This window comes from Otolemur garnettii, unplaced genomic scaffold (genome assembly GCF_000181295.1).
Source record: "Otolemur garnettii isolate 467f Iridium unplaced genomic scaffold, OtoGar3 scaffold00218, whole genome shotgun sequence".
In the NCBI taxonomy this organism is placed as follows: domain Eukaryota; kingdom Metazoa; phylum Chordata; class Mammalia; order Primates; family Galagidae; genus Otolemur; species Otolemur garnettii.
The window spans coordinates 1,045,600-1,057,989 of NW_003852613.1; the positions used below are offsets into that span (position 1 = coordinate 1,045,600).

The window sequence follows — 12,390 nt, forward strand, 5'->3', positions numbered from 1 at the left end:
TCTGGGCCCAAGATGGATCCTTGCAGGAGGGGTCACTTTTGTACCCTGCAACCCTTTCCAATTGCCAGTCAGGCTCTTTGCACTTTGGGGAAAGGAGGCAGCTGCTGCCCAGGTTTTGGTGCCAGGACAGGGATGCAATGGAAGGCAGCTCAGACATCAGGAGCTCAGGGGTCTGCTGGGTACCTGTGGGCTACAAACCCCAGAGGTCCTGCTGCAAGGTTCCAGCTACTCCCGCCTCAGCCTGTGGCAACTACAGGTGGGGGCAGATCACACCAAGGACGGATCATGCCTCTTCCAGAACACAAGTTTATTTGGCATTTGGATGAAACAATTCTCACAGCATCTTAAGAATTAGTGCCAACCCAACCAAAAATAAACCCAAACTAAAAACCCTTAGTGAAAGGAAAACATAAAAACAGGCATTGAGACAATGTACAGCATCAATTCCACCCTGTGTGGCAGGTCAGGGCAGCTGGTCTCAGGAACAGAGGGGAAGGCAGCCCTGGGCGGGGGGCTGCTCCCAGGAACACCTGCCTCAGCAAGGGCCCCCTCAGGATTCCTCCTCAGGCAGCTTGCCCCAAGGCCAGTCTTGCAAAGGGTGAAGTTCTGGATGGTAGGTAAAGACAGGACAGACCCCAGACCACCACCTGGCAACCCAAATAAGCACCCTCGGACCAAAACTTGACAGTCCAGAGCAAGCCCACCCTCTGCAGCCTCCATGGGCCCTCTTCCTCACTGCCTCCTGGATGCCTGATTGGCCCCAACAGTCTTTCGGTCCCCAAAGGTAGCTTCTGAGTCCCACACACCTCATGCCAGCTACCATCCCCTGTAAGCATGGTTCTGAGGCCTGCCAGCGTCCCTCCAGGACCTCTGCTGGTCACCTGGCACCAGTGACACTTGTGACGGTTGCTCTGGAGCCTGACACATGGGAAGCGTGACCTGCTTCCTGCTTTGTCCTCAGCAGCTGACGTGAGCCCCGTGGCTGGGATTCAACTATGGACAAAATAGTGTCCCTTCAGTAAGGGAGTGCAGGCCTGCCTGGCACAGCCTCCAGGATCGGCTGGCCAAGCCCAAGGAGAGCTCTAGATTGTCATTCCACAAGGGGTGGAAAAACCAGGCTAGCAGAGGACTGTGCAGAACCTGTCACCACAGCACCACATGCCTCAGCCTCTCTGGCTGTCCTCGCTGGTCTGGAAAGACGGCGAGTAAGACACAGGAAGAGGGGCGGCAGAGGCAGACATGATGGCCCAGGGGAGCAGGAGACCCCCAACCTGTACCACCATCACCGCAGCCACACAGCCACATACACCCACGCACGCACACACGATCCAGACATTCAACGTAGAAAAGATATCAACGTGCTAAAAATCGCACAGAACCTGCTTAATCTCCAAACCTCAAGGACCACTGCCTAGGAGCAGGCAGCAGGCCCCAGGCAGGGTACCTGGCACCCAGCACCCAGCGCTAAGGGGGGGAGGGGTGCACATGCAGCCCCTGGGCTTGGTGGTGTGCAAGGAACAGGCTTTCAGAAGATGCACACAACCCCAATGTTGTTTCAGCCACCTGCCCCACAGAAATGACCCTTTATGGCACAAACAGGGTAGGGAGGAGCAGGCCAGGTCCAAAAGCAATTCAATAGGAGGTGGGGCCCAGAGTGTCAGAGTGCAGAGGCAGGAGCTGGCTCAGTCCCTGGCCCCCAGCACAGTGTCCAGGGCTGCTGCTGGGGGAGCCATGCACAGTACTGCAGAGACACTGTGGGAGACATGGCCTCCTGCCACAGAGCTGAGCTTCATGGAGCCCAGATGCAGAGACAGAGCCGAGAGTCCAACCTCCTTCCAAAGCTCCTCTTCTCAGGGCTCAGGAGCAATAATAGCCCCAGACCAGCCCCAGCTCCAGACAGGGTGACCCTGATGTTCACAGCTGGGCTGCAGGGGCCATCTCCAGAGTAGACCGTGTGCCCTGAAGCAGACCCACTGCCACAGCACACAGTCCCAAGGTGCCCTCTTGACAGAGGCCGGCAAGCACACCCTGGCAGCCCCTGCTCAGTTTGTTCTGGGCCTGGAACTGGCAGGCAGGTGTCTCTGGGCACACACCAGAGTGTGTAAGCCCACCAGACACGGTTTGGCCACAGGCCACGGTCTTTGTTCCTGGCCTCTATAGCATGTGGTCTGAACAAACTGTCAGTCTTCCGCCACAAGCAACAATAACCCGTAACTCTGCAAGGAGTCTGAGCCCCAGGGACCCTGGGCGCGGAGCCCTCCTTACTCCAGGGCTGTGCAGCACCTGTTCGTGGGGGTGCAGCAGTGGACTGGGGGGTCCAGGCTGAGGCTGGGGCCCTTCAGGTTTCCCACAGGGACTGATGTTTTTGATAGCAGACAGATGCTCATAGCCTGCTGGGCACGGACCAAACCATCTACACCATGGTGCTGAGGGAGCTGCGGCTGTGGCGGCTGCTTCCTGGCAATGTCTCTGTAGCAGGGGCACCCCCACTCTGGGCAGGGTCGGGGGGCATGAGCAGGGCGCTGCTGCTGTCAACAGAATCTTCCAGGTCTGCCAAAGAGGCTGCCGAAGTGGGCAGAGGCTGATCCAGGCGCCGGGACAATGAACCTTCACTGCCGCCATCCCCTGGGCTTGGCAGGCTGGCCTCCATAGGCTCAAAAGCATCGTCATCTGCCAGAAGAGACAGAGGGGTGTCAGAGGCAGGTGCAGGCCTGACACAGGGGGTGCAGGGGGCAGACCAAATGGTATAAATCTCCTCCTGCCTGACATCCCCATCGGGGCTCTTCTGGACTTCAGACTCTGAAGGGAGCCCCCAGGACCGGCTCTGAAGGTGCCTGGTGCACAAGGTGCAGACACAACATATGCTGTGAGTTGGAGAGGACACCAGTGGAGCCACCAGAACTGCGGGTCGGGGGGTGGGGATCAGAGGGAATCCCATCAGACTTAGCGGGGCTTGAACTGGGCTTGGCAGGAGATAAGCTCAGGGCTGTGGCTAGGACACAGGTGGCAGGGTCAGAGCAGGCAGCCCTACCAACCGCACAGGTGTCTATGAGGAGCCTCGACCCAAGGGAGGGTCTGCGGCTGGAGGGCCACTCGCTCTGCTTGGCCTGCTCCTCATTACCATAGGCTGCCTCTGAAAGTGGACACAGGAGGCCTCAGCAATGCGGCTCTCCCCTAAAGTCCCCTGCAGGCATCTGATCCTACCCTGGCCCCTTTAGGGCAGACTGTGATGACCTACCTCCCAAGGGCAGGGGTTGCACCCATATTTCCTGCATGCCTGGCCACACAGGAGTGGCTGCAGCTGACCAAACAGGACTAAGGGCTTTCCCTGCAGCAGCGCCAGCCTCGCGGTGCCTGTTCTGCTCAGGCAGGTGGACGTGCAAGGAGCCAGTGCCATGGGTGTGTCAGAGGGCACAGCACACAGGGAGTCAGGCTGGGCTGCCCACCTCAGGGACAGGCCAGGCAAAGGAGGGAGGAGCACCTGACCCTCCCCTTAGTCCTTCACAGCCCTGTGAGGAATGACCCCCAGTGTCAGATGGGTGACACAGAGCCGGTGCTCTCCTTCCACCTCACAGAGCCACCTCCAGACAAGCGACTGTCACCACGGCATCTCTGTGGCACATGTGTCTTCACTCCCAAGTGATCAGCCCTGGATTTGAGCCAGCCCTGTCCTGGTGACCACCAGGGCCCAGCTCCCCAGCTCACTCCAAGGGCTACCTAGCTAACAGATACTCACAGGGGGAAAAATGGGAGGAAAGAGGGTCCTAGACCTCCCTGGAGGCCTCTGCACAGACAACCCTGGGGAAAGCCTCACAGGGAAAACCACAAAGACCAGAAGGAAGTAAGTGGTCCCAAGCTGGGAAGGGCCACTAGGCTGCAGTCCCACGTGCCAGACCGTTTGGCACTGAGTGTCCCTCTCCCAGGGCAGCACCTGCAGGGTCATAGAACATGCTGTCCGGGTTGAGGGAGGCCTCATAGGGCGGCGGCGGGTCATCAGGCTGATCCATGTCTGGGTACTTGTAAGCTGTGTAAGGAGGCGGAGGGTCGTGGAAGTGGAAGGTCCCGCCTTCTCCATCGTCAGAAAGGTGCAGTGGGGTGAGGCCCGTGCCGAAGCCGTCTGGGGCGTAGTCAAAGCCAGGGATCCTGCGGCCCAGGTTGAAGTGGTGCACTGAGCCGTTGGGGGAGGGGGGGGGATGACATGGGTGTCACTTGGAGGCGGCCAGCTGGCTTCTGACCACCCCCCATCCCCCGTCCTCAGTCTTGAGGCTGACCCTCTGTCCCTGAGCGCCACGTGCCTATGCCCAGCTGCCCACCTGTCAGACGCATCTGGCGCCCATGGGACCCCCATGTGGCCCTCCTGCCTCGCTCACATGTGTCTGCCACTGCCACTGCTCTCCCCAGCTCTCAGGTTTGGTGAGAGTAAGGAGGTTCTTGGCAACAACGTTCCTGGCCCCATGAATGAGAAACCAGGACCAGCAACATGTGGCCTTCACCCAGGCGGCACTGGGGCCCTACAGCAGCAGGCAAGCTCCCCGGCCTGCCTAGGAGCAGGAGCTCATGAGACAAGGGCTGACTAGGGGCACGGGCTACTGCGGAGGGGCCTTCTGACTGGGCTTGGTGCACTGCTGAGGAACTCAGGTTGAGGAGGGCGAGCCACAAACTCTGTGCTACCTAACGGCCACCAGTATCTGCTGCTTTCCTGAATGTGGCCTATGCTCAGGGTACAGGCCAGTGGAGGAGGTGATATCCTGTCTGAATGCAGTGCTAACCTTCCCTGTATGGGGCATGGGGGATGCAGGGTCAGGGCCTGTGTCTCCGGCTTCCTAGGGGTGCCTGGGCAGGCACGTGGTGGGTAAGGGGTACCTTGGGCAGCCCCCATCCGTGGGAGAGAGCCCTGCCCCTCCTGCCAGGCAGTTCTACCTAGAAGAGGACACAGCTTAGGACAGGGAGACGTGGAGACCTGCGGGGGGGGGGGTGCTGGAGACCCATGGAGGCACTCACAGTTGGCTCCAATCAGGGACTCAATGCGCTCTCGGCGCCGCTGGCGCAGCCGGTGGACCATGAAGAGCAGCAGCGACAGGATGAGGAAGGAGGAGACGCAGCTGACCACCAGGCGCATGCCACTGGCCATGGAGTCGAAAAGGCTGCTGCCATCTGTCAGGGAATGAGGATGCTGTTGCTGAGGGGGCCAACCTCCCACCGGGCCCACAGGAGGGGATGCGGAACACTTGTTCCTGGTCTCCCCACACTTGACATCTCCTAAGATGGGTGGAGACACAAAGCTACCCCAAATCAAGAATAATGAGAAGACACCAGGAGAAGAGGGGCAAACAGGCGTCCAGCAGCACCCCCGTGGCATGTCCTCTGCCCTCCAAAGGGCTGCAGGCTCAGACACTGTGTGTGCACACACCCGCCTATGCTACCTGATCAAGAAAGCGGCATCCGCTGTGCCTGCATGGTGTGAAGTAGCCGTGTGCCCAGCTGGAGAGTGACCCTCCCGTAGAAGCCACAAACCCTGCTCTGGGTGCTGGGCTGCGCATGAGGCCACCAACCGCCCTCCCTGCTCACAAGGACATGATGTCACTGCCCTGCCTCACTGTGAAAGATGACACAGCAGCATTTTTAGTTATGCCCAGTGCTGTGCAGACAACCGAGGAGGGACAAGGGCTAGGGGCAAAGGGCAGCAGTGCCCTCGGAGGCCTGCCTTCTGCCTGGGGCCTGCGGCTGTTCAGAGGAAGGTGCTCAGGTGCCCAGTAAGAACGGCCAAGGGACACCAGGCAGCTGCTTTCTCCTTGAGGAGACTGGGCAGGCAGGGCCCACAGACAGGAGAGGCTGGCAGGTCTGGAGTGCAGGTGACATCCACTCATAACTTAGCCAGGGGCAGTTGTGGGGAGGACAGACCACAGGGAAGGAGTATGGAGTTCAGGATGCCAGTGAGGAGGTGCATGTGGTATCAGAGAATGAAATGGACAGGGCAGTGACAGACAGGAAGGAGAGCAGAGCTGGGCACATGTGCTTGAGGATGCCATGACTCACTGATGGATGAGAGAGGACCGTGAGGCCCTGCTAGAGGCTGTACAGGGGCTGGGAGCAGCCACAGTGCCCAACACTGGCTAGGGACAGGATCACAATCACTGGTCAGCTCAGGCCCCAGTTTATAAATGAATATCCGCCTTGGTTAGGACTGACAGCTTCACCTCAACCTTCCACAAGCTGCAGCAGAGGAGACACCCAGCCCCAGCACGCATGTGTAGAGCAGCACCTGACGCCACAGGACAGCCTGGCAGCGCACACACACACCGCTGGGCCCCAGGCTTCCTGCCCGGCCACGCAGGCCCACCCATGTGCCATGCATAGGAGGGCTGGGCGGGCCTGGCTCCACCGCTCGGCTGTTGAGTGCAGGGAGGCGCCATGGAGCTGAGGTCCAGCTGGGCTGGATGCTGAAATTAAAGAGTCCAAGCTGTGGTGCCTCTTCTGCCCCTCTGTCTTTTTGGTGGTCACCACCAGGAGGGCAGGTGCTACTGGCATTTAGCCGGTGGAGCTCAGGGATGCAGCTCAGGGTCCTGCTGGGCACAGAGCAGCCTCCACCACACAGCATCTGACCCTGACATTCTTGGTGCCAGGGTGGAGACACTGAGCTCCGGCATGGTGCACACCACATGCTGAGGGTAGGAGCTCACTGTGAGCTGTGTATAGTGGGAAGGGGATGGTGAGCCTGGCACCGGTGTGAGTGGCAGGTGTATTGGCCGAGCACCTGTGATGCAGCTGCATTTCCACAAGCTCTTGACCTAGATGAGGATGGTGACGTGCATGCAGTCACAGCATGATGGAGCCAGGGAGTGATGACTGAGGGCGGAGGCCAGGGAGGCTTAAGGGGCAGGAGTAACCTACCAGTTCCTAGATGCAGGACCTCACAGGGCAGGGACCCTGCTAAGCTTCAGTACGAGCCAGGGCTGGCCACTCCCACCCCAAGCAGGCTCAACAAGACACTTCACAACTGTGTGAGCAGAAACCAAGAGCTGTGCCTGCTGCTCAGACCACCCCACCCCAGACCAAGGCAGAGCTCACCCTGCCCCCTCCCCAGGCCAGAATGCAGCACAAAAATCTCCTTAAATTTTTAAAGTTCAGAAGGAGTTCTGTAGCTGACAGCGCTTGGGAAGCAGATGGGAGGAAATGTCCTCTCACCAGTTAGCCGCTTTTCTTGATGCCTCCTGCAGCCTCAGGGACACTTAATCCTGGTCAGTGGGAGAATCCATCTGCCCAGGGCTGGTGGTGTGTCTTTTAACTGGAGGCCAGCTCAGAGATCCTGCTCCTCAGGAAGCAGCCCCTTCACAATGACTAACTCTTAATCAGTTTTAAAATAAACCCAAGAACATGGTCAAGGTCCCGGCTATTCCTCCATGACAGGGACCAAAAAGCAGCCTCTCTTAGAACCAAGCCACCTGCAGTCAGTCCTGAAGCAGCCTGTCCCAGCAGCCAGAGGTCCCCGGGGACCTATACCACAGCTGGTCCCTCCACAGGGTTCTGGGCAGTGCAGACAGGGTAGGCTTCTATCTCCCCTACGCGTCCTGCTGGGGTAGACACTGCTAGTAGTAAGGCTGCCCTGAAGTCCTTCTGGCCTGACCCTCAATCTGATGGTGGGACCACCAGGTCCCCAGGTGGCTGCCCATCCTGAGCATGAAGAACTAGAGAGACAGGGAACTCACCCATCTCACTGAGCTCGGTTATGTGGCAGCAGTTTCAAAATCTGTCAGAGACAGCAGGTGGAGCAGAAAAAGGCCCAGCCCTGAGTCCCAACATGGGCTCTGCACTGCCAACCGCACCAGCTAAACACCTGCTAACCGCACCAGCTAAACACCTGGCCCTGGTAAAGTCAGAGCTTTACTGCATCAGGTGAAGCACCAGCACCCGCTAACTGCACCGGCCAAGCACCCAGCCTCATCAGGAGCCGCATCTCAGAGCCTTCCCATGTCAGGTGAAGCATAGTGCAACAGGGTCAGGGAGCAGTTGAGTCCCAGCTGCTCTGTGCCCTGGCCAGCACTTACTGTTGTGGGTTTTACTCTTTCAGCCCTGCAGTTAGATGTGGCACCCTGTGTGGGTTTGTTTCCTTATGGGCTGACACTGAGCATCTTTCCAGGCATCTGACCACCATCACATCTGTCTGAGTTGTACTCTGCAGATGTTTTTTAATTCCGTCAGTGCTTGTCTTTTCACTTCCTTAATGGTATCTTCTAAAGAGCAAACATTTAATTCCATTTTGATGAAGTCTTAATTTATCAATTTTTAATTTCAAGGATGTTAAGCATGTTGCCTATCTGCAGTCACAAAGACCTCTCTTCCGTTTTCTTCTAGATGTTTCATGGTTTACGGTTTCACAGGTAGATGAGTGACACTCAGAGCACATTTTAAATACAGCGTGAGATCTGCATATGGTTGTCCAACCACCCCAGCAGCATCTGTTGAAAGACTGTCTTGTCCGGGTGAACTGCCCTCGTGCTTTTGACCAGAGTGTGGCCTGTTTCAGGACTGCTCTGCTCCGGCACCACACTGATGTGAGGACCAGGGCTATATAGTCAGTCCTAAGTCAGGAAGCACTGATGCTCTAACTTCTTTATGAAACCATTTTGGCTATTCTAACTCCTTTGCTTTTCCATGTAAGTTCTGTATTCAGCTTGTCAATGGCTATAGACAATGTCTGTTAGAATTGTTGTTGGGATTGCACTGAATCTGTCATTTGGGAAGAACTAACCTCCTAGTGATGCTGAGGCCCCCAATCCAGGAACACAGTGATCTTTCCTTTTAGTTAAGCCTTTGATTTTTTTCAACAGTATTTTAGTTTGCAACAGACCTAATGTACACATATTTTATAAGCTCTATAACTTATTTCATGTTTCTGTTGCTATTCTAAGTGGTACCTTCTTGAAATTTAAATCTCCAACTATCACAGGTACACTGTGTGAACAGTGGGTTTATATTTTGATCTCGTATCTGAATTACTAGTCCTACTGACTCTCTGTAGATTCTCTGGAATGTTCCACATAATCACGTCACCTGCATGTCATTCTCCCCTCTGTCTTGATGTCTTTTCATTTCTTCTTGCTTTCTGCCACTGATTTTGACCTTGAATATAATGACAACTGTGTGGCAAGAGCAGATACTCTTGCCTTGTTAAAAGGGATACACTGAAGCTTAATCTCTGGACCCTAGGTGTTTCCAAAGTTTCCTTGACAGCATCTCGGCTCTTGATGGAATTTTGGCACTTCCCAGGAGCCTACAGAAGAGTGGCCACGGTGTGGGCAGAGTGGGTCCTGGCTAAGCTGCCCTGGCTGCAGAGGAGAGTGGGCGGCCCAGACACACCCAGGGCCCTACTCTACTGAGCAATCCCCGGGGCTGGGCAGGCTCCCTAGGGTACACATATGCACAGACAGGTTATCCTTGTATATGTCTGGTCCTTCTTACAAAGCCAGGACAGAAAAGCAAGGCAGCACTGTAGACTCCTAAGTAACGGAACCCGGAATCCAGGTGACATGGCTTGTGAACAGTTTAGCTCCCATAGATAGTAAATGTGCTGGAGATTTGGGCTAATGCAGCTGGGGGAAGAGGAGACCTGGTAAGCAGCTTATCAGTGTTTCTCACAGCCCCACAGGGACACATGCTACACAAGCAGAAAACGTTCTGCCCTGAGGGATGGGGCCCAATGCTGCCTCCTATCTCTAGCTCTGGGTGCTCTGGGGGGGCTGGGCTGCAAATGGGCCTCTGCGCTCACTGCAGTCAGCTGCACATGTCTGATGGTGCACGCGCCTCAGTGCCTGCTGCCCGGCCTCAGGAGGACGAGTCTGCTCTACCCGCTGCCTGTCTGGTGAGGGGGGACATGGATAAACTCCAGGAGGAGAGTAGGAGCTGGGAGACCTCTCTTCCACAGGGCCCCAGGGAAGAAGACGGCCACCACACTCTGACCAAGCTGCTCTTCTGCAGGGTCTAAGAGCCAAGGAGCTCCCGTAAGTCCTTGCCACGTTATTCTCACGCTGTGGCACCCAAGAGAGAAGCAAATTCATGCTGCTAATTTATATTTCCCTTGAGATCTGAATCTACCAGATCCAGCAGCTGTACTGGTGAGCAGAAGGATGATGCAAGCCACAGGGAGTGTGATGGGCTGTGGGACCCCGCCTGGTCCTCCCACTGCACACCCAGACCAGATTCTCTGTCGGGTCCATCCATAAGCACCACACCGTGGTGAGGGTCCATACCTTGAAACTGAGGGTAACAGTCTTTTCCTTAAAAAAATCTAACAGTGAGAATGGATGATTATAAGCAATGCCAACTACCATTCAATAAAAAAATAAATAAATAAATAAATAAAATAAATAAGCAATGCCAACTGTCACAACCCTCCAAATTATCATACTAAAAAACAGGAAGAGCTCAGCACAAACATAAATGAGAAGTCTAGCTCCAAGTCCTAAAGAGAGGCAAAAACAGCTTCGAAACTGTCAGTTCCAGCCAATTTGTGGCCAGCCAGCTACATTCAAGTTCAAGTCCACTTGTGAATGCTGCCACTTGAGAATGGGGATGAAGCACCTTGAGGGTCCCATGAGGCATGCCTATTACAGTGACGGCATCAAAGCCTCCGACTCGGCTCAGAGCAAGCAAGGCTGTTGCTGCTGCATACATGTCATGAGCCCCCTGAGTCCCCCAAGTCCCTGCCACCAGTGAGGCAGAGGGAGTTACCTCCAAGCCATAGTCCCCCAAGTCCCTGCCACCAGTGAGGCAGAGGGAGTTACCTCCAAGCCATAGTCCCCCAAGTCCCTGCCACCAGTGAGGCAGAGGGAGTTACCTCCAGCTACAGCCCCACAAGTCCCCACGAGTCCCCATCACCAGTGAAGCAGAGGGACAGTTACCTCCAGACCTTATGGGGACCTACTGTGCCCCACCAGCAAGAGCCTCACCTGGGTCCAGGCACATGAACTTGCAGCATTCCTTGGGGTCCTTTCGGTACTGCTGGCAGCCCTGGGGCCGCTCGCAGAGGGCGGCCACACACATCTCAGGCTCCCCCCTGTGGCAGGTACAGCTCAGGCACGGGTCGTCCCCCTTGGGGGTGAAGTAGAATCCTTCATCCACCACGTTGTCCTTGATGTCGACACATGTTTGACCTGCAATAAGCACACGTGTGTATGGTCTGTGTGAGCAGGGGGGAGCCCACACCCTCCTGGGCCTGGAGGGCAGCACACACACATACAGGTCTGTGTGACCAGGGAGGAGCTGGCACCTTCCGTACTGGGCAGCTGAGGAGTGGGCTGGACATCTCAGAGTCTGCCCACAACCCAGTGTGGCGTCCAAGAGTCTGCACTGATCTGACCTAGGACTAGAGTAAGAGGAACAGGCATAGCCAGAGACAAGCGGGGGCTGAGAAGCCAGCACCCTCAGGGCCAGGCAGACACACACACACTGGGGAGGGGACAGGAGCTAAAGGGGCCTCAGAGGGATATGAGAAGGGAGTTTGTTCCAGTCTCTACATGGATTAGGGATGTCTGGAGTAAAATGTTTTAGAAATTCACAACTATAGGTTTGTGCTTCCCTTAAGATTGGGGTCAATCTGTATTTTTCATGTGGTCAGAACCCTCCAGAACAAAAAAAAAACTCACATAAAATTATTCCCTGTTAAAGCAGAGAAAAAACAATGAGGAGAGATGAACATAGCTCTCAGAGAAATATGGGACAGCACTGAGCATGTGAACTGAGTGATGCTAAGAGGAGAGGAGAGAACCAGGAGCAAAGCAGCACCAGAAGAAAGAACAGCTGAGAACAACTCACATTCACTCAACAAAAACCTAGACATGCAGGAAGCTCAACACATTCCAAGGGAGACAAACATGCAGGGTGCACAAACTGACACCTCATGGTAAAGATGCTGGACGGCAAAGGCCAGGGGGACAATCTTAAAAACAGGACACAAGATGACTGTCACTCAGAAGGGAATTCCAGTAAGAACAGCAATTGACTTCTCAGTGGAAAAGACAGAGGCCGGACACAGTGCAATGAGATATTCAAAGTGCTCAGAGAAAATGGGCAACCAAGAGTCCATACCCAGCAAAGCTATTTTCCAAAAAGGCAGGCAAAATACTTTCCCAGACAGACAAAAACTATGAGAATCTGGGGCTTTCAGAGAAATGCCTGACACAGTAACTACAACACACATGGAAGCCAAAAGCAGTAGAGGTAACTATGCGGTTATAAGTTACAGCATAAATGCACAGTTTAGTCCTTTATTCTTTTTTTTTTTGAGACAGAGGCTCAAGCTGTCCCCCTGGGTAGAGTGCCATGGCATCACACTCACAGCAACCTCCAACACCTGGGCTCAAGCGAGTCTCCTGCCTCAGCCTCCCAAGCAGC

General features: G+C 55.5%; 1 protein-coding gene across 1 annotated transcript in view; it reads right to left on the bottom strand.

Moving 5' to 3' along the window:
* Window positions 1-292: 292 nt before the first annotated feature.
* DGCR2 (DiGeorge syndrome critical region gene 2) overlaps window positions 293-12,390 on the bottom strand; it is an 88,880-nt gene continuing 76,782 nt past the window's right edge. Inside the window, exons 7-10 of the mRNA XM_023508018.1 lie at window positions 10,947-11,150; window positions 5,002-5,154; window positions 3,932-4,168; window positions 293-2,670 (exon numbers count right to left, since the gene is read on the bottom strand). Of these exons, the coding sequence (XP_023363786.1) occupies window positions 2,414-2,670; window positions 3,932-4,168; window positions 5,002-5,154; window positions 10,947-11,150 (851 nt within the window). The 3' untranslated portion in view covers window positions 293-2,413. The remainder of the gene's footprint in view (window positions 2,671-3,931; window positions 4,169-5,001; window positions 5,155-10,946; window positions 11,151-12,390) is intronic.